The sequence below is a fragment of the Argentina silus genome (genome assembly GCF_951799395.1).
Source record: "Argentina silus genome assembly, chromosome: 11".
NCBI lineage: Eukaryota > Metazoa > Chordata > Actinopteri > Argentiniformes > Argentinidae > Argentina > Argentina silus.
This window is the reverse complement of record NC_139665.1, coordinates 4,240,060-4,265,209: the sequence shown is the minus strand read 5'-3', so window position 1 is coordinate 4,265,209 and position 25,150 is coordinate 4,240,060. Positions and strand designations below refer to the sequence as shown.

The window sequence follows — 25,150 nt, the reverse complement described above, 5'->3', positions numbered from 1 at the left end:
GTTGTCTAACAAGGTTAGACAAAACAAGCACTAAATACATCCTTTGGAAAAATATGAACACACCCAGATGATAATAGAAACTGCCAAAGAGTATGCATTTGAGACATCTGCCATAACAATACAATCAAAATAAAAATCGTATTAAAAAAGACACCGCATGTTGGTCTATGATTGACCGTCTGGTAGATTCACTTAAAAGAGAAAAACAAACAAACGAAGAAAAACAACCCCACTGCACACCTTGGTCTGATCACAAACCTCTAACCTTAAGCCACGGTCAAGGACCAGGTGCTGTATTGAATTAAAAAGGCAAAGGGACACATTGCCTCACACACTGATTCATACAATGATGTCATCAACATCTATAATGAAATTAGGAATTTGGCATTAAACAACTGCTTTCATTACACACACACACACACACACACACACACACACACACACACAGTCACGGTGCAAAAATATTACTCATCAAGACCTCTGTTTTACTGGTAAATTAGACTGTGGTAGTATAATTCTGTTATCAGAGTCTCTGAGTGAAAAAAAAAAAAAAACAAGGATTCATGGGTGACAGACATTCAAAATCTCACATACACACAACTGCATCCCCAAGCACACACAAATCTCACAAGCCAATTTAGGCTAGGCTTACAGACAAACTTTTTTTTTTTTTTTTTTTTGACTCCACTGCATTTATGGAACTCAAGAGAACCCCCCAAAAAATTTCAGTAACTGCAAAAATGGAAGGAGGAGGAAAAGCAAGCAAAAGAATGAATCCTTAACACTGAGGTGATGCTGCAGGTTACTGGCAGCTGACAGGGCTGTCCCGTGACGTGTCTCTCATTCCTCAACGGTACGGTCCCGGTCGGAAACTAGGAAGACTAGCGCGTGTTGGTCAGCCTTGAGGATAGGCTGGAATGTACCATGCACACTCATCAGATGGAGGATTTTTATTGCTGTAACACTGACATCGAATAAGCCCTTAGAAATGTCCGTCTTCTGTTTGGTTTGGTCGAACAAAACCATCGGATGAGTTTTCGGCCACAGAAATATGTGTACGTGCAACTAAAGCAGAGTTGTGATCATGACAAATATGATTTTTTTTATTTTTTTTAAAAGCAACTTTTCTTTCTTCATAAATAAACATGGATTCAAGTAAGGTGACGCATTCTATGATTAATCTGATGCTTAGAATGGCAGAGCACACCAAGTTCTTTTTGGATCAGTCTAAACACAGATGTAGTGATGGGCTACGTAAGCTTGCAGTGAAGTGTGTAGTGTTTGGTCTGGTGAAGGTCCTACATGCTGTAATTCGTGATTTTCCTTAACATCAGTCCTTTCTCTTCATCTGTAGTGTCAAACTGGCAGACAGAACTCTCTCTCCCCAGACAGGAGGTGGGTGGTCTGTTAGTGTTCGCAAACAAGTGTGTGGTGGGCTTTGCTTGGGTGTTTGCTACTGATGGTCACCATCCTCTATACAGAGTGAGGAGTGGGCCAAAAATGCCATGCAAATACAACATAACCTAACCTCACATCAAACACACATGCATCTGTGGAAAAAAAAACCCCTCTAATTATCATCAGTAACGTGAATAACCCCATAATTAAAAAACAACAACTAAACAAACAAAACAATCATCAGCGCACACACATAGAGAATAAAAAAAAGAGCCTTGGAACTGTTGTCTGAGCAGAGCCACACCTACTGCATAGTGCTGCATGGCAGCTCAGAGGCTTCTGTCTCAGCCCGGTAGAACCCAGTGACAGCCAGGCTTAAAACCGGAAGGCAAACCAAGTAAAAAGGCCACTAGAGAACGTAAAAAGACAACAAAAACAAAAACAGAAAAAAAAAGATAGTAAACAGAAAAGCACACACTGCACAACACACACTGTTCAGTGGTCCAGGTTCAGGGAAGTGGAGGGGGGGGGGGGTCCTGGTCGAGGACCTCCTTTCCTTTGGCCTGAGAAGTGAACAGGTCAGCACTAGACTGCTGTGTGTGTGTGTGTGTCTCTGGTCTCTGCATAAGGGCTCAGCTCCTTGGAGTGACCCACTGGACTGACCATCGTAGTGATGATGATGATGATGATGATGAAGAGGAGGAAGAGGAGACGGGCTGGTGGTGTCACTGGAGGAGACGGGGTAGGTAGGGTGGGGGTGGGGGGGTGGTTGGAGTGGTTGGGTGGTGTGAGAAGATGCATGCACCCATGGTCGGATAAGAACCTCAGCGCCTGCGCCACTTGGTCCATCCTGACCTGCTCTATGTCTTACACATCCACACAACCTCTGTCCAACAGTTAAACACACACACACACACGCACACGCACAAACACGCACACACACACACACAACCTTTCTTCCATCCACTCCTGGGTTTGTCTTCCCGCTGTCCTCCTGTTCTGTGGCACAGGCCAGAAGGAGCAGAACATGAGACGGATGTTCCAAAACAGTCATCATCAGTCAAGTTGAGGCATGCAATAAAAATGAGGCGTGATCTGATTGGGAGAATGTGGATGATTGACATGGGGCCACTCAGGCAGCAGGGTGAGAGGGATGGGTGGGTGGGTGGGGGGGAGAGGGGGGGGGGGGTCAGTTCTGGTTGCGGGTGTGGTACTCGGTCTCTCCTGAGGAGATCTGGGTCAGGCGCTTACTGGAACCCCACAGCTTACGAGTGATCTGGCCCGAACGCATCTGAGAAGAGTGGAAGAGGAGAGGAGGAGGAGGAGGAAGTGAGGAGGAGGAGGAGGAGGAGGAGGAGAGACGGAGGAGGAGGAGAGAGAAAAGGGTGAAGTCAAAGAAAAACAAAAGAAAGAAAAAAAGGGGATTTGATTCATGAGTGATTGTTAGTTCATCAGTGCTTGATTTACTTTGAGGTGAGTCAAATTGAAAAGGAAAGGTGAGAAGCAGGGTCAGATCAAATGATTCAAATGCTTACTAGGAGATTCCCAGCAACCCCATATCCCATCAATTCCAGTCATTGATAACGGTGAAATAAAAATAATCTAATCAGCAACCTGTTATCGCATCAATAAAAGGATATTAGCCTTACTTCAATGGGGACACAATCTGGGCTGGTACAAGGAGCAGGGTATATCAAGCTACATGCTTGAGTTATTTGCACTCGGGTTATGACTCATATTGTTGTTATCATGGCTTGAGTTCGCAGAGGCTTTCATCCCGGGTGAGTCACAGCATTTCTTACATTATAATGACACTTCTGGTAAACAATATGGCATTGGGACAGTACAATTCCAAGGCAATGGCCCCAAAAATAAGTCAGCAATCTCAGTAGAATGAGGTAAACATAAGAACGAGCATGTCTTCATATCACAGCAATGTTACTGGAGTGGAGTGTGTGTTCAGGGGGTCTTAAGGAATGTCTCAAGTGTATGTTACTGACAGGGGAGGGGGGGGGGGGGGGGGGGGGCGGTAGGATGGGGGTCAGAAACATATACTGCTCATTATAGGGTAGAAGCCATCCCTGAGGAAGAGGGGTGCATGGGGGGGCAAAGGAGGGAAGGGGAAAGGGGGCATACATGACTACCTATTGAAGCTAAACCTCATATTGAGAGGGGAGGGGAAACCTAGTGTTTTGGAGGTTTAGGGCTATCTTGGTTCAGGGGAGGGGAAACCTAAAGTTTGGAGGCTTCGGTCTAGGGTGGTTCAGGGGAGGGGGAACCTAGTGTTTTGGAGGTTTCGGTCTAGGGTGGTCCAGGGGAGGGGAACCCTAGTGTTTTGGAGGTTTCGGTCTAGGGTGGTTCAGGGGAGGGGAAACCTTGTGCTAGGTTGGTTCACGGCTGGTCGTTCTGGGGGCTAAACATGAACTTGTCCCGGAGGTGCAGCAGGCGGGCAGGAGAGCGCACCCGCAGGGGGGCCATCAGAGGGGAGGCCATGAGGGGCGAGCCCTCCAGGCTCTGGGCGATGTAGTTCCTGAAGGAGCTCTTTACCTCGGCTGGCTTGCCCACGCCCACGATGATCAGCTTGCCGTCCTGCAGGCCCACCAGGGCGTGGCTCTGCTCCTTGGTCACCGACACGCAGCGCACGGGCACGCGCATCGCCATGGGCGCCGCGCACAACACCAGGCTGCAGGGGATACCGAGAACAATGTTACACACAGACAAAACACACACACACACACACACACACAAGTAGGAGAAATCAGAGTTTACCTGTACAGGTCCCGGATGGACAGGAAGCCCTGTTCACTGCCAATGACCACGTACTCCCCAGACACACACATGTCCGTCACCTGCTCCTTCAGGGCCTCTGTACACAGGTGCTTCCCATTGACAGAGTACAGGTGCAGGGCATTTTTATCCTGGGGAGGAGGGGGAGCAAAACAACAGAACTCCCAGTCATTCTGCTACTCAAACCAGGTGGGTTTGTGAAGAAGTAGAGTATAGAAGCTTGTACAGATGTGGATAGGTTGACTGAGTGAGTGAGTGAGTGAGTGAGTGATGTGTTACCTTGAGTGTGGCCTTGCCCTCCACACAGGTGTGCACCACCAGATGGCCCTCCCAGGACACCGCCAGGTGCTGGATGGAGACCGGCAGGGAGCTCTCGCAGGGGGGGTGCAGACACCGCATGTACTGGCCCCTACGCACCGTGTGGATGATCACTGTCCCATCCTGTGTGTGTGTGAGAGAGAGTAGATACACAAACAAAAGCGCTTCAGCAGAGTAAGAGTAGAGCATGGCCCCCCAAAAAATTATCTATTTTCAATTCTCTAATTGACATAACTCATTGACTTTGTGAAGCTCCAACTAAAAAAACTACGGTGAAGCGCGCTGATTTTACCCTGGATCCAGACAAGGCCATGTCGAGCTCCGTGCTGATGCTGACGCTCACCACCTCATCCGTGTGTCCGTACAGCACCTGTACAGGCTTAGGACACAGCCCCACCGGAGACCCTCCCTGTGGGACAGACACACAGACATCATCATAGTGGCACAATGAGAGTGTAATAACAGGTACTCTACAAAAACACCTGACAACTGGCTGTCATCATTGCTCTGGAGAAGCAGTGTTGAGAAGAGCTCTACAGACTAAAGAAACACACATACACACGCATGCACGTGCACACACATACACACACACACACACACACACACACACACACACACACACACACACACCTTTCTCACGACCTCACCTGCTGCAATACCTGCCACACCATACAGGTGGTGTCTCTGGAGCCTGAGATCAGGTGGATCCCACAGTGGTCTGTCGACAGACACGTCACTATATCTGTAGACAGAGAGATACCACTGACATGTTACTACACATACAGAGCACAGACACTCCACAGACACGCCCCGACACATCCACAGCAGTTACTCAAACACAAAGGGAAAAGTCAGCTTCACTGAGGGGTGCGTCTTCTGTGTGCGTTTGTGTGCGTCACATGTTCGTACCCATGTGGCGGATGTGCTGTCCCACGGTTTTTCCCTTTACCAGGGAGGTGACCCGCAGGCTGTTGTCCCAGTGGCCCCCGCTGAACAGCAGCTTGCCGTCATGTGACACCACAAACAGGCCTGACGTCACCTCCACACCCGGAGAAAAGGGCCCGCCGAGGAACCGCTGGGTCCTGCAGACGGAGAGAGAGAGGGGAGGAGGAGACGGGCGGTAGGAGGAGGAGAGGAAGAGGGGAAAGGATGGATCAGCAGACAGGAGAAAACTCAGTAACACACTCAGTCAGAATACACAGTACAGCCTCGGGGGCTAGTGATGGTGGGGGACAGTAATTTCAAAAATATTCATCTGGAGACCAGAAGTATTCTTCCATTCAAAGGAAGAGGCCTAATAATAGACTGAACAAGGTGCTTATAGTTTTCCTATTAAATAGCACATGTTTATTTAGCTCTTTTACTCCGGTATTTTAAAAGCACAACAGTCTGTTTACACTGACAACAGCAGGCTTAGTGTGTCTTTTGTGTTTGTAACGTTTCTATTTAATCAAGCGGCAGCTGCCTGTTGTTATTTTATTTGCTGAGACTATTCATTAAAAAGCAATGTTTTTGTCCCATGCGTTCATATGGCAGGCACTTTTGTTAAATGTGTGTGCACTTTATTTTATGCCTGATGTTCTTGCTTTCTGTTAAATCAATAAATAAATAGATCTTCTTAAAAAAACATTGGATGTGTTCATTAGTTATTCAGTAATAGCAACAGCACTCGACCCACAAGGTTATTCTGGCTCTGTCATGCATTAAGAGTTGTGATTATTTGCCCTACCGACCGTTACCCACAATTCCATGACCGTCACAGCCCCTACCTACAACCTTCACTACATCCAACTCTACACCAGGACCCAAAGGGCCTACAACCTTCACTACATCCAACTCTACACCGGGACCCAAAGGGCCTACAACCTTCACTACATCCAACTCTACACCAGGACCCAAAGGGCCTACAACCTTCACTACATCCAACTCTACACCAGGACCCAAAGGGCCTACAACCTTCACTACATCCAACTCTACACCAGGACCCAAAGGGCCAACACACACACGGTGGACGTGGGGACTCACTTGGTGTTGGCGACGGTGGGGTCCTTGAGGAAGGTGAAGTAGTTGGAGATGTTCTTATCGTACGGCAGCCAGCCGTGAGTGCCCATCAGACAGTTCTGACTCAGGGTTACCTGGTTAGGGAACACACACCATACAGAGGATTATGGTGATGATCATGATAATAATGATTCAGAGCTCAGTACCTGGCGCACAGCAGGGGGGGCTGGTGGAGGTAGAAATCGGAGGACGGGCTCATTGTGAGGCATGGAATGGAATGGAATGAGTAATGGGATCAAACGCGTGTGAGCAGAGACTCACCATAGTATCTGGGCTTCCCTGAGTGATGAAGGAATGAGACTGGTTCTTAGGAACCACAGCCTTCACCAGAGGCACATTGTCACTGATACCCTGCAACAGAGTGTCAAGGTCATTATGGTTTGAATTGCACTCTTAATAAGAGATGATCATTGAGGACATATATTGTGTGTGTGTGCGTGTGTGCGTGTGTGTGTGGTCTCTCACCTCAACAAAGAAGGACTTGAGTTCAGTCAGGTGCTCAAAGATGCTAAGTGGAGAGGTGTCCAGTCTAGCCTTCCTCTTCTCCACCTCCTCCAGAGACAGACGTACAGGGTGGGGCTCCTGAACACGGCAGACATTACCTCATTACATCGCCACAGCCTTTTGTGTAAAACCACGTACCCACGCACAACCGCACGGTTAAACCCTCCTGCCCATTCACTCTTCATTGACCTGTTCGTGAACTAGTGTTGCGGTAGGCTGTTAAGACCGTTATGACATTCATGGGTCATCATCATCATCATCATCATCATCATCGTACCTTCAGCAGCTGGCAGGGTGTCTGTCCAAAGTTGCTGATCATCCCCTCCACGGCTTTGCGCTCCTTCTCATCGGTAATGGCATCCAGGTCCACCGCCCCTACAGCAAAAACCAACAAGGACGTTTTTTTTTTTTTTTTTTTTTTTTTTTTTTTTTTTTTTACAAAGGTGCAATCACATATGTGTAGGTATTACTTCAACATCTGGGCTCTTGTGTGAGTGAGCAAGGGGTATTTAGCAGGTAGCATCCACACAGGTACCTTCATAGGTGCAGTAGTAGAAGACATTGAGAGCCTCCACAGCTGCAGGGCCTCTCTGCTTGTAACCGAAGATCAGATCGATCCACTCTTGCAGGTGGGCCGACACATACTCCGACTCCTGTAACACAACACCAGGGAGGCATATTATTAGCATTACACACACAAATATATAAACATAGACACTAAAATACATCATACAGCAATACATCTACAAACATGACTCTTCAGGGCGTGTATTTCTCCTGATCCTCACAGCTGAGGAATGTGGGTGATCATGTTGAGTTGCAGCGGGTTCCCCCCCTGGGGTTAAGGCTTTGTAATGTCTCCATGAGAAGCAGGCCTCACCAGGGCTTTCCGGTGCTTGTAGATAAAGTCCTCGGGAGACTTGGCCCATTTAGGCAAGATGACATCATTAACCCTCTCCTTGGAGATCTGCAGGCGCCCTAGATCGAAGCCTGGGAGGACAGAGAGAGGATGATAAGGGCATGAAGTACTAGGAAAGTGCTGAAAGTGACCTCTCTTTCATATCCATCTTCAAGTACAGTGTAAAACTCATAAGCTGAGAGCGTGCAGAGGGGTCATGTTAAGCTTTGCAGTACTGAGTCAGACACAGTGGGCCGACATTCTCTGCCAACATGCAGCTCACCGTTCTGATTCTCCAGGAACTCGGGGAAGTAGAAGAACTCGGGTATGAGCTCTTTGACATCGTTGGGGTTGTCCATGAGGGTCTGCCATGTGGCTGCGATGGAGTGGAATTGACGGTCGGCACAGTCAAACCTGAGCAGGGGGAGAAGATCACTGATCATCATCATCATCATCAAGCCTGTCTTACAACAACAGTATATGACTTAGACGTCTTCGTCTGTTGGAAGACCACTGTTGATGGTCGTCAGTGGATGGAATTTCTTACCGTCCGCTTTGCAGCTGGATGTGGAGGGAGGTGAAGGGCTCCACGCGGAGGAGATAATGCATGACTCCCGCTGCGTTGGAGTAGTGGGTGCCGTAGTGGAACCTGTCGATGGTGCCCGTGGGGTCCTCAAAGCTCTCGTACCTGGTGAACAAAGATGAGCACACGCAACTACTGACGGAGCGAAGGGAACGGTTAAAATACGCGAACATGATCATCTTGAAAGATTTTTTTTTCTATTTACATTACATGACACCAAGACATTTGGGTCAAGTGGGAGTTTGAGACTGGCAGAGGGATTTTTGAGGGATCGTACTTTTCTCGGACCGCCTTGGCATTCCGCTCGTTGAGTACGGCCACCGGCTTGGAAAGATCCCTAAACACGCGCGGGTCGGTGAGGTCCAGCTCCTCGGAGGTGTAGTCTGACAGAATCCAGGGAAACTGGACACGCAAACACCAATGACAAAACAAACTTAAAACCAACTGAATCATAAAACCCCCCCACACACACAGAGCAGAAAGATGGTACATCCCATTACTACCCGCTACAGTGTATAATGTTACAGGGGACCTACCACTGGGTACTGGGCCAGGTCGTTGTACGTTCTGCCTGCAATGGTGTTGAGCTGGATAAGGTAGTCAAAGTTGGAGATCTCCCTGTTCACCCATTTCTACATAAGGGGTCAGAGGTGAAAGAAGGAGAGATTAGGAGAGACTGTAGGTAATACCTGGTACTTTATGACTGAATGTGATGACCCCATGTGACCTATACCCACCCTAACATCTTACCTGGGTGAGCCCGGAAGCCTTGAGCAGCTCCTGTGGCGAGCGTGTTCCATACAGGCTGAGAGAACGCAGCAGCAGCATGCGGCTGAACACCTTATTCCGCACCTGTCAGTCAAACCAAAACCTCAATATCAGAGAATCTCAATATCAGATTTCCCAGGCCAATTCATAGTTGGAGTTCCTTTTTTAGTGACATCCATATAACTGTAGATGTGGACTAGAATAGACTAGACTAGACTCACCTCCTTCTTGAAGTTGAGGAAATAGGTGGTCTGGTCGATCAGGAAGATCTCCAGAGCAGAGCGGCGGAGGTTGTACCTGCGCAGGTGGATCTCTCTGATCTGAGACAGAGGCCACTTGAAGTCGTAACCGACACCTGGCAGACAGAGGCACAGGAGGGGAGGGGGGGGGGGGTCAAGAGGACAGGACAAAAGGACGTCATAAATATCTCTATCTCTGTCTCTCTCTTATAAAGTTAAGTCTTTCCCTAATCTTATTTTTCTTCCTTCCTCCATCCTCCTGCTCACCCTCTGCTTTCTCTGTGCTGCTGTCGTAGAAGTAGATGTGCTGAGTGGTGAGCTCCAGACGCCCGGGGCTGACATCCACCACAGTGACCAGCTCACAGTCCTCCCACAAAACCAGCTTCTCCTTTTGGCCTGCCTCCTCCGCCTCACCCCTGGGGGAGAGAGAGAGCGAAAGAGAGAGAGAGAGCAGAGATGGAAGGAGAGAGAGAAAGATAGAACCGCCAAGGTTAGACCACTCATGAATGTGTTTTCAGAGCCACCACTAAGCCTCTGCGGTGTGGGAGTATTGGTCCCTTACTGGTTGTTGGTCCCAGTGGGGTCGTCCTCTGGCAGCTCCAGGATGTCATCCTCCAGATCACTGACCTTCACCTGCTTCACCGCCTCCAACAGGAGAGACTCCGCATTCACCCGCTGCTGCTGCACCCCTATGGGGAGAGGAGATGGGGGTGGAGGGGGTCAGGACTGTGTCTGGAACTAACAGAGAGAGTGACTGACTCATACCCCTAGCAATACCCTTTCATTTGGAAAGACAAAGCTTGACAAGCTTGGTGTTGTCATGGTGACAGAAAAGGCGAGGGGGGGGGAACGCTGTTTTGTCCGAGTGACAGAGTGAAGTGTCTCACCGAGGTTGTCCCGGAGGGCGCTGGCTTCGCGGTGGTGGTCGTAGTTGAAGTTGCGTACCAGCTTGAGTCTCATGCGGGAGTAGTTCTCAGCACTGGACACCCTGAAGTGCATCTGGCTCTGCTGCCTGGGAGAACCGACACCAAGGAATGGGTTTAAGAAAAACAAACTGGACGTAGTGTGCAAGAGATGCTCTGACACTCACAGGACAGCGGGACATGGAAGTTCAATACGAAAACTGCTTCATGATCAGGAATGGACACAATGGCAACATGCCTCCAGCCCAGGTCACAGAGGAGCTCAGAGCTCTGGGGCTGGTACAGTGTTTGCACCTGGTACAGTGTTTGCACCTGGTACAGTGTTTGCACCTGGTGCTGTGGTCATTCCTTACCTGTCAGCCCAGGGTCCCCTCTCACACACCAGACCCCGCCGTGACGCCTTCCACTGCCTGAGGGTGGCGCTGTGCTGGCTGTGCAGCTGCTTCAGCATGCTGTTGTAGCGCAGGTTCTCCTGGCGGCCCCGCCGGGAAAACGGCTCCACAAACTGCTCCTGTAAAGGGGGAGGGAATAGAACAGGAAATCAACGACTGAGAAAGAGAGAGTGACCGTAGATAACGCTATCCTACTAATGCTGATGTGTAAGTGTGTGTGTGTGTATATATACGTGGGTGGCTCACCTGAAAGCGGATTTTGCTTTCTCCTTTCTCCCTCTCTCTCTTGTGCAGGTTGACCATAAAGGCTTCGTAGCACTCTTTCCAGAACAGAGCCATGCTCTCATGGCCCTGACTAAAGGTCTCAATCTCATACTGCTTCATGTAGGGGATGATCTAACAGGAGAGAGAACCCAAGGTCAATCATTTCCGCCGTGACAGCCAGGGAGCAACTGTGTCTAAAAACCACTTAGGGAGAACACTCGACAAATTGTCCTCTTGAGTCTTATCTGATCTCCATGGAAGGGCTGAATTCAATTTGTGCTCCTCGTGCTCGCTTTGACAGTGTTTTTCTACAACACACAGTAAATGAATGCTTACATATTTGTCGAGGTAGACCCTCCACTCGGGAGAGTTGCAGTAGAGCCGGAAGTCCTCGAAGAAGGAGGGGCTTCCGTTGGTGTCGGGCAGCGAGGGGAGGTGCAGCTCCATGTAGAGCAGCTTGTGGACTTTGGACAGGAGCGTTCGGAGGAGGGGCACCAGGAAGGAGTAGGTCTCCTCCGTCTGCTCGCTGACGGAGCGCCTCAGGATGCCCTCCACCCTCCCCAGCAGGTAGCACGCCTCGTCCTGCGTCTCCACGCTCTTCGTCTGCAGGATGCCGTTCAGCCTGGCGGTGGCCATGGCGCACACCTAAGCCAATCACAGGGAGCGGAGGGGGGGGGGTTAGGGAAGTGAGAAAGAGCCATTACAGAGGGTTTCAGACTGAGGTGCCATCAGAATGGAGGGATGAGGAGACCAAAACAGGAGTAGGAGGTTAGGGCTTGGGATGGGGAGAAGGGGTTAATACAACATATTGGGCACAGGTTAAGGGAAAAGGGTTAAGGCTTAGGGGTGGGGGGGTCAGGGACAGTTTGATGTCTTGGTTTGAGTTCATGGTGACAGCCAGGGTCAGTTGGCTAAGCAGGTTGTTATATGTATGGGATGAGGTCATGATACGGACAGACTGAATGGGCTCCGGAGTGCGCTCTCTCACCTGGGGGTCCAACTGAGCCATGAAGCCCAGCAGCAGCCTCAGGCCCACCTGGGAGAGCTGCAGCCACTGGGCCCCCGAGGAGTACCACACCATGAGGCTGTCCATCAGGGTGACCGTCTCATCCAGGACCTTCTCCGTCCACAGCGCCGGATTGACCAGCCCCTCCGCCTGCAGGAAGTCCTGCACCACGTGCAGCAGCCGCACAGCGTTCTCCGTGTGCTGCGGCAACATGGCCGCCGTGGCCTCCCGGTTATCAGTCACAGCCCACTCCAGCATCCTCTCCATCAGACTGAGAGGGAGGGAGGGAGGGGGGGAGGGAGGGAGAGATAAAGGACAGAGACAGAGATAGATAAAGATCAAAAGAGAGGCAGCGGCGAGAGTCAGTGTTGACGTGCGTTGAAGACGACCTTCTCAAGGTCGCCTTTCTCCTTGTGGTCGAGCAATCATACAGCTGGGCCTCACCTGAGTTTAATGTGGTCGACTGGCAGCAGCAGCTCGTTGGCAGTGCCCAGCTTGGTGAGGGCAGAGAACACTTGTCCCCTCTCCACCCAGGCAGTGTCGTCAGACCCTTCCACCCCACGCCACATGACACACAGCACAATCTCCAGCAGCATGCGGGACAGCTCCTCTTCCGTCCGCTAGGGGGCGATACAGAGGAGAAGTCAATGGTTATGACATACACTCAACAAGCACTTTATTAGGAGCACTATACTAATACTGGGTAGGGCCTCCTTTTGCTCTCAAAACAGCCTCAATTCTTCGTGGCATTGATTCCACAATATGTTGGAAACATTCCTTTGAGATTCTGGTCCATGATGACATGATTGCATCACACAATTCCTGCAGATTTTTCCGGTGCACTTTCAAGCTGTGAATCTCCTGTTCTACCACATCCCAAAGGTGTTCTATTGGATTCAGATCCGGTGACTGGGAAGACCACTGAAGAACACTGAACTCATTGTCATGTTCATGAGACCATTTTAAGACGACTTTTGCTTTGCGACATGGTGCATTATCATGCTGGAAGTAGCCATTAGAAGATGGGTAAATTGTGGCCATGAAGAGATGCACATTATCAGCAACAATACTCAAATAGGCTGTGGCATTCAAGCGATGACTGATTGGTATTAACGGGACCAAAGTGTGCCAAGAAAACATTCCCCACACCATTACACCACCTCCACCATTACACCACCTCGCCCCTTTCTCTCTTCTCCCTCCCACTCCCTTGCCTCCCTGGTGTGAGCTGATCCTCCACAGACTATAGATCAGTAGCTCCCCAGGGGCGGTGACATTTCATCAGGGACATACAGTGAGTCATTCTGTGGATCAGAGGACATGAAGCAGCGTGGGCCAATCACTCAGCTCCTCACCTCTGCGCTGTTGAAGGACTCTCCCAGGGACACGTCATCGCTGAACAGGAAGCTGTCCTCTGTGAGGGTGGAAGAGGCTTCACGCTCCGCGGGGCCACCCGGGAAGTGCTTGGCAGTCTCCAGAGGAGACGGGGTACTGGGCATACTGCCAGGGGTCTGGCTGCCGCTGTCCCCCTGCTCGTAGCCATGCACATGGGACAGGTCCAAAGTCAAGCCCCCGGCTTTCCCGGCCCAGGGTTTGGGGAGTTGGGGGTCCACCGGGGTGTCCAGGAGGGAGATGACGTCCCCGTTCTCCAGGCTGTCGATGGAGCGGCTGTCCCCGATGCTGATGCGGTCCTCGTCCAGGCGGCCTGAGCTGCTGCTCCGGCCCTTCCTCTCCAGGGGAAGCTCCAGGCGGTTCCCGCTCCCGCGGCTGAGGTCCAGGCTGCAGGTGCTGGTGGTGTCCCCCCTCCCTGGACCCCTCAGGAAGAGCCTCATGAGGGTCTCCTGCCAGCACAGTTGCTTGGAGATCTGGAGAGCTGCATCCTGCTGGGACTGGAGGAGCTGGTACAACTAGGGACAAAAGAGAGGGAAGGAGGAGATTAGGAAAGGAGAGAAATAGTGTTATAAGCCTTGAGAAGGATAAAGTTTTACATTTAGCAACCCGTTTTTTTTTGGTCTCATAAGGATTTTTCACAAAGAGAGAAGTGTGTGTGTGTGTGCTCCCTCACCCTCCTGCATATGAGCAGGCGTACGCTGGGTCCAGCCCGGTGAGTCAGCTGGACTAGAGCCATGAGGTCCTTGTAGTTCACCACATGATCTGGGGGGCAAAGGTTAAAAAAAAAAAGAGGGAAGGCAAAACACAACAGTACAGATTTATTGCATCTTTCCATCCAACTGGATGCGTAACATCATAACCCAAGGCGCCGGGTTATACAACATAAATGTATTGATTTCTTCCTTCTGCCGCTGCCTGGATACGAGCTCACAGCACTCTTCATTCAGAAGGAGCTTTTCTCTCTGTTCTCCAACCTCAGCCCGTGCCAGTCAATTCCTCCTAAAGGCTTCATTGACTGGACACTAAATCACACTCCTAGGGCAACCATTACTGCAACCACTAATGGGGTGGGAGTGGGGGAGGGGTGGGGGAGAGCCAGCCAACGGTGTAAAGGCAGGACCAAGGTGGGTAACATCTGGATCTATTGGATTGCGGGTGGTGCTTGGTAAGGCTTAACTAATTCACTTCACTTAATCAAATAAATAACCACTTAACTAATTGGCTTAACTGTCGAAAACGACATGGGGGGTAAAGAAAGCCACATCCACTGCTTGTTGTTACAGTGTGGGGGGGGGGGGGGATTAGGCTGCAGTTAAGAGCGGTGTGAACTGACCATGGGCTGATCCGTACCACTGACCCATAACAAAGATGAGAGAGGATCCTGTTGAGTGACTTACCCATGTGGAGCACTTGGTTGAGCAGGCTCTTGACGAGTGTCGGCGTGATGTGGAGGTCAGAGAAGAGGAGGGTCAGGCCGTTGTAGCCCACCTCCCTGAGCTTCAGCCTCTGCTTGTTCTTCTCATACACACGGTCACACCTCAGCATGCGATCGAACATCTGGCGGAAGCGCATCGAAGACAAGTCAGACGCGTTACTTCAAGAGCATTGGATGGATCCGATCGCCCCCGCCCCCCCCCCCCCGCTTTGTCAAGACCCTACCTTGAAGACGAGCTCGCGGAGGTGGTCAGAGTGTTTGTTGTTGAGCAGCAGAGCGTAGCAGGAGTCAGCTGCCCCGGGCTCAAACAGCAGCAGAAAGAGCTGGTCCCTCGCCGCGCTGGTCTGGAGCAGGGTCAGCAACAGCTCCAGAATTCCACACAACTACAGGAGCACACACAGACACAGACACAAACACAAACACAAACACACAGTGTCAGCAACAGCTCCACACAAGAAGGGGTAAAGTGGCTATTGCTTGGTATAGGTATACGGTAAGGCTTAGGGGTAGAACATTAAGACATAATGAGGGGTCACGGGACGCATGTTGATGGACAGGAGAGTGCAGCCACTAAGTTCAATGGTGGGATGAACACATGCGATATTGCATTGACCATGTGTCTTTGTGATGATGTCAGGGGCCATGTATAGAATCCAGTCTAAGACGATATCATGGAAAAAGACAAAAGGGGAAGAATGAGAGTCTGGGGAAAAAAGAGGGAGAGGGAGGGAGGGGAGCAAAGGAAACAGATACTTAATGAATGCCTTCTAAATAAATCCTGTTTTAAGTGAGTGTATTGGGGCTTAGCTTGAGATGGATTGAGAGAGACAGAGAGGCCTTGCGGACTCAATTTAAGTGGGCAGCAGTCGATGGCTATCAGGGGGAAAGGCATTTCCTCCAGACCCATGGAGCCAGCTCTTTCTGCTGGCAGAGCAGGGCTCTCTTCAGTGCTGCCACATGCCTTGCCAGTCACATGACTGGCACCTGGTCCATAATAGACTCCAAAGCAATGACTGATAAACCAGAGAGTCTCTTTAAGAGTAAGTCAAAATGTCCCCTGTCCATTTACAGGAAGAAAATGGCATGAGTTGCTATCTGCAAAATGTGGAGAAGGTGTCAAGTGTCATGTTTGCCCAACAAGTCCAACCCACTCCCCCGCCTCACGGGCCTTTGCCCCTTCACCTCTCACCTGCTCTTCATCTCCAATGGCGGCTATGTATCCCAGGATGCTGTGCATCTCCTCCTGGGTCATGCCTTTGCTGATGTAGTACTTCAGGAGACCACAAAGAGAGGCTCTGATGGTGCGAACGTCATCTTCGCTAAGATCCCCCTCCTTGTTGCCTCTTCTACAGATAAAGAGAGAGATTTTACTCCATAAGTCAGGTTGACTCAAGAAAATCATATACACATCTCACATAACGGATGGAGAGTTGAGAGTAAGAAAAAATGAAATGAGTAAAACCCATAAGCTGAGCATTCTGGGAGATTGAGTCCCACCCGTAATAGAGGCGAATGGTGTCCAGCAGGAATTGAACTCCATATTTTTTCCTGAACTGCTTCCTGTTGTCTTTGATGACGGTGGACATGTACTGGATGTGACCTTCACCACAGAAACACAAGAGCAACTCATCACAGGTGACAAGAATCACCGACACACATTCACACACAAAATACAAAAACACTTACGAGAGCAGCACAGACGTAAAAAAAAAAAATGTAGTCATAGAAAAGAAAAAGACATATCCTGTATACACGGAAAGTAACTCGATCTGCTTCCACCCACATATCCACACCCCCGCATCACAAACACACACACACACACTCACTCACTCTCTCTCTCTCTCTCTCTCACAGACACAGGCCCTTACCGATGCGCAGGGGGAAGTCTCCCTGGTTCCAGATGCTGAAGTTGAAGAGCAGGTGGATGTGGAGCTGCTGCAGGAGCTGCAGGTTCTTCTCATAGGTCACCTGCTCCACCAGAAGCTGGGCAGCCACCAGGACACTCACATCCACCTGGCCGGCAGGAAGCTACACACAGACACACACACACACACACACACACACACACACACAAACACACACGCACACGCAGACACACACACACACACACACACACACGCACACGCACACGCACGCACACGCACACGCACGTACCACACACACAAGTTAGGCAGAGGGAGGGGGAGGAGGTAGGAAGAGAGACGGTAGGAAGAGAGAAGGAACAGCGCTGACCTTCTGGAGCAGCGCCCCGAGCGTGGCCACACCATGAGAGTGCAGCAGACTCTCCTGGTTAATGGGGTGTCTCTGCAGGAAGTGTTTCATCACCAGCAGGAAGGTGGCCACCAAGTTCTTCTCCAGGCGCGCCTCTGAAAGACACACACACACACACACACGTGGCGTATTCAAACATAACAGTGGTTTTTGTGACGTGATTTTGGTGTCGTGAGGCGGAGCTGAGGTAACGCTTCTCTCACCTGAAGCCCTGTTAGAGGGGAGGATGACCCAGTCCCCGTCAGCAGGGGTGGCCAGGTCAGGGGTGATGAACTCGGACCCTGTGGGGTCAGCGTGGTTCTCGGGGGTCACCAGGGCTAGCTGCTCCAGGATGGGGAAGAGGACAGGGAGCCCTCCGACACTATTGATCATGTCCTGTCAACAGATTGAGGACGTAAAATGATAAAGTAATAACAAAACAAACCTCATAACCATTTATGAAACAAAGATAAAAAAGAAAGAAAAAAGAACTGGACAGGATATGACGTCAAGCCTATAAGTCGTACCTTGATGTCCCAGTTGACAACTTTGTTCCCGGTCAGGCGACCATGCAGCAGATTGGGGGACAGGTCCAGACAGATAGGATTCCTACATGCCTATGAGAGACAAGAGTGTCATTATCCAGAGTGTCATTCCTGTGTCATTCCTGTGTCATTCCTGTGTCATTCCTGTGTCATTTGTCACAGCCTGTCAGTACTGCATTAGCATTCATTTAGAAAATGGATCGCGAGGTGATGATGATGATGATCAATGTGATGGTATGGTCCAATCACCTTGGGGGAGTAGTGCAGCAGGAGTTTGGTTGAGAGGTCACCAAGCTCTGCCTCCTGGGTCTTAAAAGGAGAAATGCAGTTGGGGCCTGAAAAAGAAATGACAAGTAAATCAACAAAATCACACTTCTTGGCCCCTACTCCCTCTCCTCACCCCCCCCCCCCCCCCCCCCCCCCGCCCGCCTCTCTGCTTTCTCTACCTCCCTCTCTCCCCCTCTTCTCACCAGCACTGCAGATGGCTTTGATGTGGTTGGGTTGCAGCGGCTCGTGGAACACCATGACGCTTCCCAGCTGCCCCTGTAGGGAGGTGGGGCTGCCCCACTCGCTGTCCTGTGTCCCAGCCGAGATGAGCTTGGTGACAGACTCAGACTTGCCCCCCAGCAGGCCCCCCCAGCCCTGAGAGGACAGGATGCCCCCCAGGGAGGAGCGGCTGGACGGGGGGGGCCCGGAGAACGGCGGGTCGGGGATCTGGGACGGGGGCGGAGTGGTGGTTCTGTGACCCGCAGAGCCAATACAGCAGGAGCTGAAAGGCTGGGTACACAAACGCAGAGTCAATAAATGACGCACACACACACACACACACACACACACACACACGCACACACACACACTGTTTTATGTTCTGACAGGGTCATTTAGATTTCATTCTCACCTCTGTCATGGTCGGGTACTTGAGAGGAGCTGACAGTTTCTGTTGTCCGTCAACATAGATGTAGACCAGACTCTGTCCGAACGGCCTCTTCCCCGGCACGTGGACTACACCAATACTGTGCTGTAGACGAGGCACAAACACACACAGGTCTCAATATCAGCATGAACTTGGTTGCAAAACAGACTACATGTCCCATCAGGGTGTTTGATTTGATGTAACTCACCCAGAGTGAGTCACAGAAGCAGTAGTCTGGAAGCATCACTGTGACATACTCTTTCTTGGTGCACACAGCCACCACCAGCACCCCAGCTGAGCTGATGAAGGCCTCGAACCCCGTCCCTCCCGGGGTGAAGAAACTACACAGGAAGAGGGAACATACTGTTACACACCAGACCCTTAAGCTTACTTGTCGCTCCCAGTGTCCCCTCCAAACCTTTCACCTCCGTTTCCCTCTCTCAGTCTTTTCTCCAACCACCCATCTTCCCTCACCTGTACAGCTGCTTCCTCTTGTCCCCCTTGCTGGGCGGTCCCTGCTGATCCTGGTCCAATGAGAGCCAGGCGAGGAAGCTGAAGGCGGCGCCGGGCCACCGCAGGATGGTGGGCACGGCGATGCCCGCCATGCTTGGCGACAGATCGAAGTACTGCATGGCGCTCTCCAGGCCCTGCTTCCGCACCATGCCCAGGACCGCCCTCAGCACGGGGCCTACGTAGGGGTGGGCCTGGCCGGCCTCCAGGGGCCGCAGCAGCCTGAGGAGCTGGAGCAGCTCTCCCCCACTCAGGGACTGGCTCCCCAACGCCCCCAACAGGCCTACCAGGCTCTCTGCGCACGCCCGGTGCAGGCGCGCGTGCCGCCCCAGCGCAGACAGCACCCGCATGGCCATGGCGGCGTTGACGCAGGTGGCCCTCGTCTGCCTGTTGATGCAGCAGAGCCTCCGCAGCCAGTCGGCCGTGAAGATCTGCAGCTCGGCAGAGTCCATCTCCGGCAGCCATTGGATGAGCAGCAGCAGGGGCTCCACGTTACTGATGCCCAGGATGCCCACTGATGTGTGCTCCCCCTCCACAGCCTGACAGAGGGAGAAGGGCGGGCGGGCAGACACACACACACACACACACACACACACACACACACACACACAGCCGGTTAGGAGGGCAGAGAAGCGTGGGAGGACAGACGGGACAAGAAGCCAGAATCCGAAATCCAGACACAGAACAAAAAAAAGAGCCTCACCATGTTCATCAGCTCCTTCAGCAGGTGACGAGAGGGCTGGCCCAGGGAGACGAGCACCTCGTACAGGTGCGTGTACCCAATCCGCTCCTTGAACACCTCCTGTGGAGAGGGGTCGAGAGTTCACCGTCAGAACATTGTGGTCCGAGCGCGAGCGGGAGCGGGTGTAGAGGAGGGGTTTACCATGTGAACCTGAGTGGTTTACCTTGGCCGCCGGGGACTTGTGCATCACCGTGGTCAACGCCTTGATGGTGGCGACAGCGAGAGAGTCCAGTCGCCCTTGAAACACCTGGAGAAGACACCAGGCCTGTCACTCACACACCACAGACAGTTCCCACACCCCACTGGGGGGGGGGGGGGGGGTAGTGGTAGAAATAGTGTGTGAGACATACCTCTTTTTTATTCCTGCCTTCCAGAAGATACCTTCAGGATTTGGCATGCAACAACTTGCTATGGTAAAGGGTGGGGCTTTAATGCCTATAGTGATAGTGGTTACTATTGGCTGTGATTAAAGTGATAATGGTTACTATTGGCTGGGATTAAAGTGGTTACTATTGGCTGGGTATCACATTAACCCTGATATGGCGAGTTTCCTAATTTACAACATGCTTTACGGTACTTCACTCCAGCTGCAGGAATAGAAAGAGGCTGTCTCTGTGTGTGTGTGTGTGTGAGATCACCAAAGAGGGTTATTATATATATATAACTGATTATTTGTAATTCAGAGGTTTCTGCATTCAATCTGAGGAGGAAACAGGAGCCCTCGGGCCTTTCTGCTCCAGGCCCCACAGCAGGAGGAGCAGAGAGCCAACCTGGGACTGATGCCACAGCACTCTCTGGAGCAGAAAGCTCTGGGAGCTCACCAAAACAAAACAGAAAACGTGTTTCCCCTCTGTCCTCCCACACCAACAGAAAAAAACACCGACAGAGGAGCAATCCATGCTCCTGTCAGCAGCAGACACACTCCAAACCCACCAACACACACACACACCTGCTCAATGTAGCTTCACACACACACACACACACAAACACACATCTCTGTCCAGCTCTGCCCTTCTTCACATCTGTGTTAACCCAATTGAAAAAAATACAACATATATATATATATTTTTTTTTTACAAAGTATTTGTATACTTATTAAAGATAGAATTTAAGTATGAAAAGTATGTTTCAAATGTATTCATATGTATCTGTACTTACTTAAAGTATGCTCAAAATGTATTAAAATATAGTTAATTAATATATAGTACTTAAATATATTATTATTATTTCAAATGTATATGCCATTATGTTGTATTTACGTATACTTTAAATAAATATACTTGCACTCAATATACTGTACTTACATTTCTATTTTAGTATATTTATAAGAAATGTACTTAATTGCAATGTAATTGAATGTGTATTTTAGTAGGCTTATACTAAAATACAAATATATTATATTTATATATTTTTTTAGTATATTCCTTTTGTTAATCAATTAAAGTATACTTCACTGAACTAAAATTGTTTCAGTTTCACTCTGCCCGAGGGTCAGAAGAACCGCCCAATATGAGAGAACAGCAGCGTGACTCAGACTGGCTGGAGAGACACTGTGGTAAAACGAAAACAAACAAACAGGAAAAACACCAAAATCATCTCAGCAGGTTTTCAGATCACCTCAGCCATGGACATACATAGAGACGGCGACTGTCTCTATGGAAACACAAGCCCGGGTGACAGCATTCCAATGAAACCCATATTACACCACCAGAGAAAACCGGGGAGAGGGGGGGGGGTGGGGGGAATGCGGGAGGGAAAGAAAAGGGGTGGAAGAACGTGAGGAAGCTGAAATCGAAAAGAAAAAAAGAATGACAGGTAACATGAGCCGAGGGAGACCACTCCACAACAAGCCAGGCGTCGCTGGTTCAGCTCCTTGTAGCTTTGTCAACAGCTGACCTGAGACACCTCATGTCATACAGGTCCTGTCTGTGGGCCAGGTTGCCAGGGAACCAGCTGAACAAGGAAGCTTTTACACTGCATTCGCCTGGGCATCAGATTACAAGTGCTTAACTCTGCCTGACTACAAAAGAATACTTGTGTGTGTGTGTGTGTGTGTGTGTGTGTGTTGTGTGTGTACACACACCTGCCCTCATGGTAGCCAGACCAACAGGTGAACCAGACCAACAGGTGTGACTAGGGCAGACTATAGATGAGTCTCGTCTGACAAGAAACGGACCCTGACTACATGAATGTTGTGAACAAGTCACTGGTTGGTGCCCCCAGGTGAGAGAGAGACTGTGGACAGAGAGGGGTTTCACTGACTGTCTCTGACTGAAGCGGATTAGAAGGCAAGCGTGCGTTTGGTGAGGGTGGCCTTGTGGTGGAGTGGCCATCTTGGTGACAGGTGACAGGTGACGATGAAGTGGCAGGTGGGCAGGTGAAAGGTGACAGGTGGCAGTACCTGAGTGTCACTCTCTCCTGTCAGTAACCTGTTGGTTAAATCTTTCTGGTCCTTCTCTGCTGCTGTGCATCTAGCATTAACCAGCTGCAGGGCGATCAACAGGCAATGTCAGGAGTGAGACAAGGGGAGAGAGAGAGAGAGAGAGAGAGAGGAGGAGGGGGGGGTGCAGGATGAGAGAGGAGTGGAGGGGAGGGGTGGGGGTGGGGGTGGGGGTAGGGGGAGAGGGGAGGGGAGGTGTCAAAGGTTAAAGGTGGTGACCCACAGAGGGGTCAGTGTGTTGTGTGTGGTGGGTGTCTCAGCGCTGGGGGGAGGTAAAACATGCACAGTGAGCCAGAAACCGCTCACACACAGTGGAAAGTGAACACACACTACTCCTGTACACACACACACACACACAATGAAATAACGTCAGTCAATGTCAACACTTTAAACAGTCGGTTAATGTGAACTGTTGACATAGCATAGATATAACCAAACACGCCCCAGCCCCCCCCCCCCGTAACAAGGCTAACATGGGGGATGGGAGGGCGTTTTTTTGGTTGTTGGGTCGTTACCTTGCTGTTCTGCAGTAGTCGTGTCAGATGCTCAAAGCAGTTGCTGTTGAGGAAGATGGCCTGAAGGACAGGTCGATCAGAGCACAGGAACATGTCTCTGATGGTATCTGAGATTACCCAGCCGAGGGGAGGGATGGGAGGGGTGGGGCGGAGGACACAGAGAGAGGTAGAGAAAAAGAGAGAGAGACAAGGTCAGTCTAACCATCCAGTGTCACTCAAACTGGCATGGTGGTGGTGGCGGGGGGTAATTCAAGGTCGCACGGGTCCCACTCACCTAGCATGTGCACCTGCAGGGCGACGAAGCGGCTCTCCCAGTGCCGTCCCGGCGTGCGACCTTTGACCTGCAGGGCGGCCGCCGGGTCCGAGTTGAGCAGCTTGAAGTAGTTCTCCAGCACCGAGCTGATCTCCACCGGCCGCTGGTCCGAGCTGCTGGCCAGGAGGCTGTGCACCACCTCCCTCAGGCAGCCCAGGGTCAGCAGGGCCTTCCTGTCCGGAGCCTCGCTGTCCCAGTCCTCCCCATCCCCGTCGCCCCCCTCATAGTCCCCCAGCACACGTAGCAACACCTCCATCGTGGCGGGGGAGATGGCCAGCAAGGCATTACGCTACAGGGAGAGAGAGAGAGAGAGACATAGAGAGATAGAGACAGGGAGAGAGAGAGAGACAGGGAGACAGGGGGAGAGAGAGAGAGAAAGAGACAGGGATAGATAGATAGATAGATAGATAGAGAGGATGGGAAAAGAGAATTTCAAATCTGGATATCAACATGGCCTTTCCAATAGAAGAATGTAGTGCAGTGTGTGGGTGTGCTCTCACCTGTCCCCCTGCCACAATGGCTCCGAACAGGTGTAACAGGCAGCATTTCAGACTGTCCTTCAGATGTTCACTCTCCTGGAAGCACTCTGAGAGAGGAGCGACACACACACACACACACACACACACACACACACAGACACACACACAAAGAAAGTGAGGACATACTGATGGCACGCACGCACGCACGCACACACACACACAATATGTGGAAATTGTGAACTGTGGGCGGTCTGTTAGCTATGCAAATATAACACAACCACAACCTGAGGTGAGATAATTGTGTAATCCTGTACTGGATCTGTCTCGCTTTCCTACAAACAGCACATTCATTCATTCACTCTAACACACACACACACACACACACACACACACACACACACACACACACACACACACACACACACACACACACACACACACACACACACACACACACACACACACACACACACACACACACACACACACACACACACACACACACACAACCCCCTGTCATTAACCTTTAGGGCAGCGTCTGTCCAGTCATACATTAACTCTTCTGTCAACACATCACAAAACAGTAGGACCCCCTTGGTCTACAGTATCCTTGGTCTACAGTATCCTTGGTCTACAGTATCCTTGGTCTACAGTATCCTTGGTCTACAGTATCCTTGGTCTACAGTATCCTTGGTCTACAGTATCCTTGGTCTACAGTATCCTTGGTCTACAGTATCCTTGGTCTACAGTATCCTTGGCGTGACATGACATCCGCAGGCAAACTAATCAATCCAGAGGGCCAGACCCCCCCCACCCCCCCCCCCCCAACCGGCGATCACAAGCAGAACAGAATCACCAACTCTTCCTGCTGTCGGCATCTCCTCCTCATTTCTCTCCCTCTACTCCTCTCTCATTCCTGTCCTCCGTGCCTCCCTCTCCTTCTCTGACCTTCCTCTCCTCCCACACACTTGTACACACACACACACACACACACACACACACACACACACACACACACACACACACACACACACACACACACACACACACACACACACACACACACACACACACACACACACACACACACACACACAGTCAGGTTGCTGGAGTGGGCCTGGGGGCAGCCGGCTGGGAAGGCCAGAGAGTTATCTCTGCGGTGTTGATATAAAACCTCAACCACACAGGGGCTGTTTGTGCAAAATGGCCGCAATCGCCGGGGGCCAGACAGCCACCATTCACTATCAGCAGATCTCAACCCCTGGCAAACAGGCTGAAGACACAAAGAGTGAATTCATCTGGGCAGAGAGGGAGGGAGGGAGGGAGGGAGGGAGGGAGGGAGACAGAGGGAGAGGTATGAGGAGAAATCGGGAGGGAGGGAGAGAAGGCAGTGGGAGCTCTTAAGGAAAAGCTGTTCCTGAACCGGGGAGGAGGAGAGAGCTGCTTTCTCTACTTTTTCAGGCTACCTCTGGAGT

The 25,150-nt window shown here is 50.8% G+C and overlaps 1 protein-coding gene across 1 annotated transcript; it reads right to left on the bottom strand.

Annotated features, from left to right (window-relative positions):
- Positions 1-302: 302 nt before the first annotated feature.
- On the bottom strand, positions 303-23,822 carry nbeal1 (neurobeachin-like 1). Its single transcript, XM_083681066.1, has 48 exons — positions 23,697-23,822; positions 23,158-23,485; positions 22,884-22,990; positions 22,330-22,413; positions 20,092-20,175; positions 19,890-19,988; positions 19,151-19,725; positions 18,885-19,017; positions 18,662-18,781; positions 18,234-18,540; positions 18,013-18,098; positions 17,746-17,835; positions 17,443-17,614; positions 17,201-17,334; positions 16,837-16,996; positions 16,466-16,568; positions 16,158-16,314; positions 15,193-15,351; positions 14,931-15,090; positions 14,207-14,295; positions 13,497-14,048; positions 12,586-12,761; positions 12,124-12,412; positions 11,472-11,780; positions 11,118-11,267; positions 10,833-10,990; positions 10,444-10,568; positions 10,119-10,245; positions 9,824-9,972; positions 9,539-9,672; positions 9,300-9,401; positions 9,086-9,181; positions 8,827-8,951; positions 8,514-8,654; positions 8,250-8,380; positions 7,949-8,058; positions 7,604-7,721; positions 7,346-7,443; positions 7,030-7,146; positions 6,826-6,915; positions 6,529-6,638; positions 5,413-5,585; positions 5,151-5,245; positions 4,796-4,912; positions 4,465-4,626; positions 4,168-4,316; positions 3,946-4,081; positions 303-2,689 (listed from the first exon to the last, which is right to left on the bottom strand). The coding sequence occupies exons 2-48, from the start codon at positions 23,450-23,452 to the stop codon at positions 2,588-2,590; spliced, it is 7,455 nt and encodes a 2,484-aa protein (XP_083537192.1). The 5' UTR covers positions 23,453-23,485; positions 23,697-23,822; the 3' UTR covers positions 303-2,587.
- Positions 23,823-25,150: the final 1,328 nt, after the last annotated feature.

Bases quoted from the DNA above. Each gene is read 5' to 3' on its own strand.
- nbeal1 (XM_083681066.1), bottom strand. From the start codon at position 23,452: ATGGAGGTGTTGCTACGTGTGCTGGGGGACTATGAGGGGGGCGACGGG. The intron at 9,973-10,118 runs GTAAGGGACCAA...TCTCTCCCCCAG, and splicing joins CCCACTGGGACCAACAACCA to GGGTGAGGCGGAGGAGGCAG. The intron at 8,655-8,826 runs GTACGATCCCTC...TTTGTTCACCAG, and splicing joins GCCAAGGCGGTCCGAGAAAA to GTACGAGAGCTTTGAGGACC.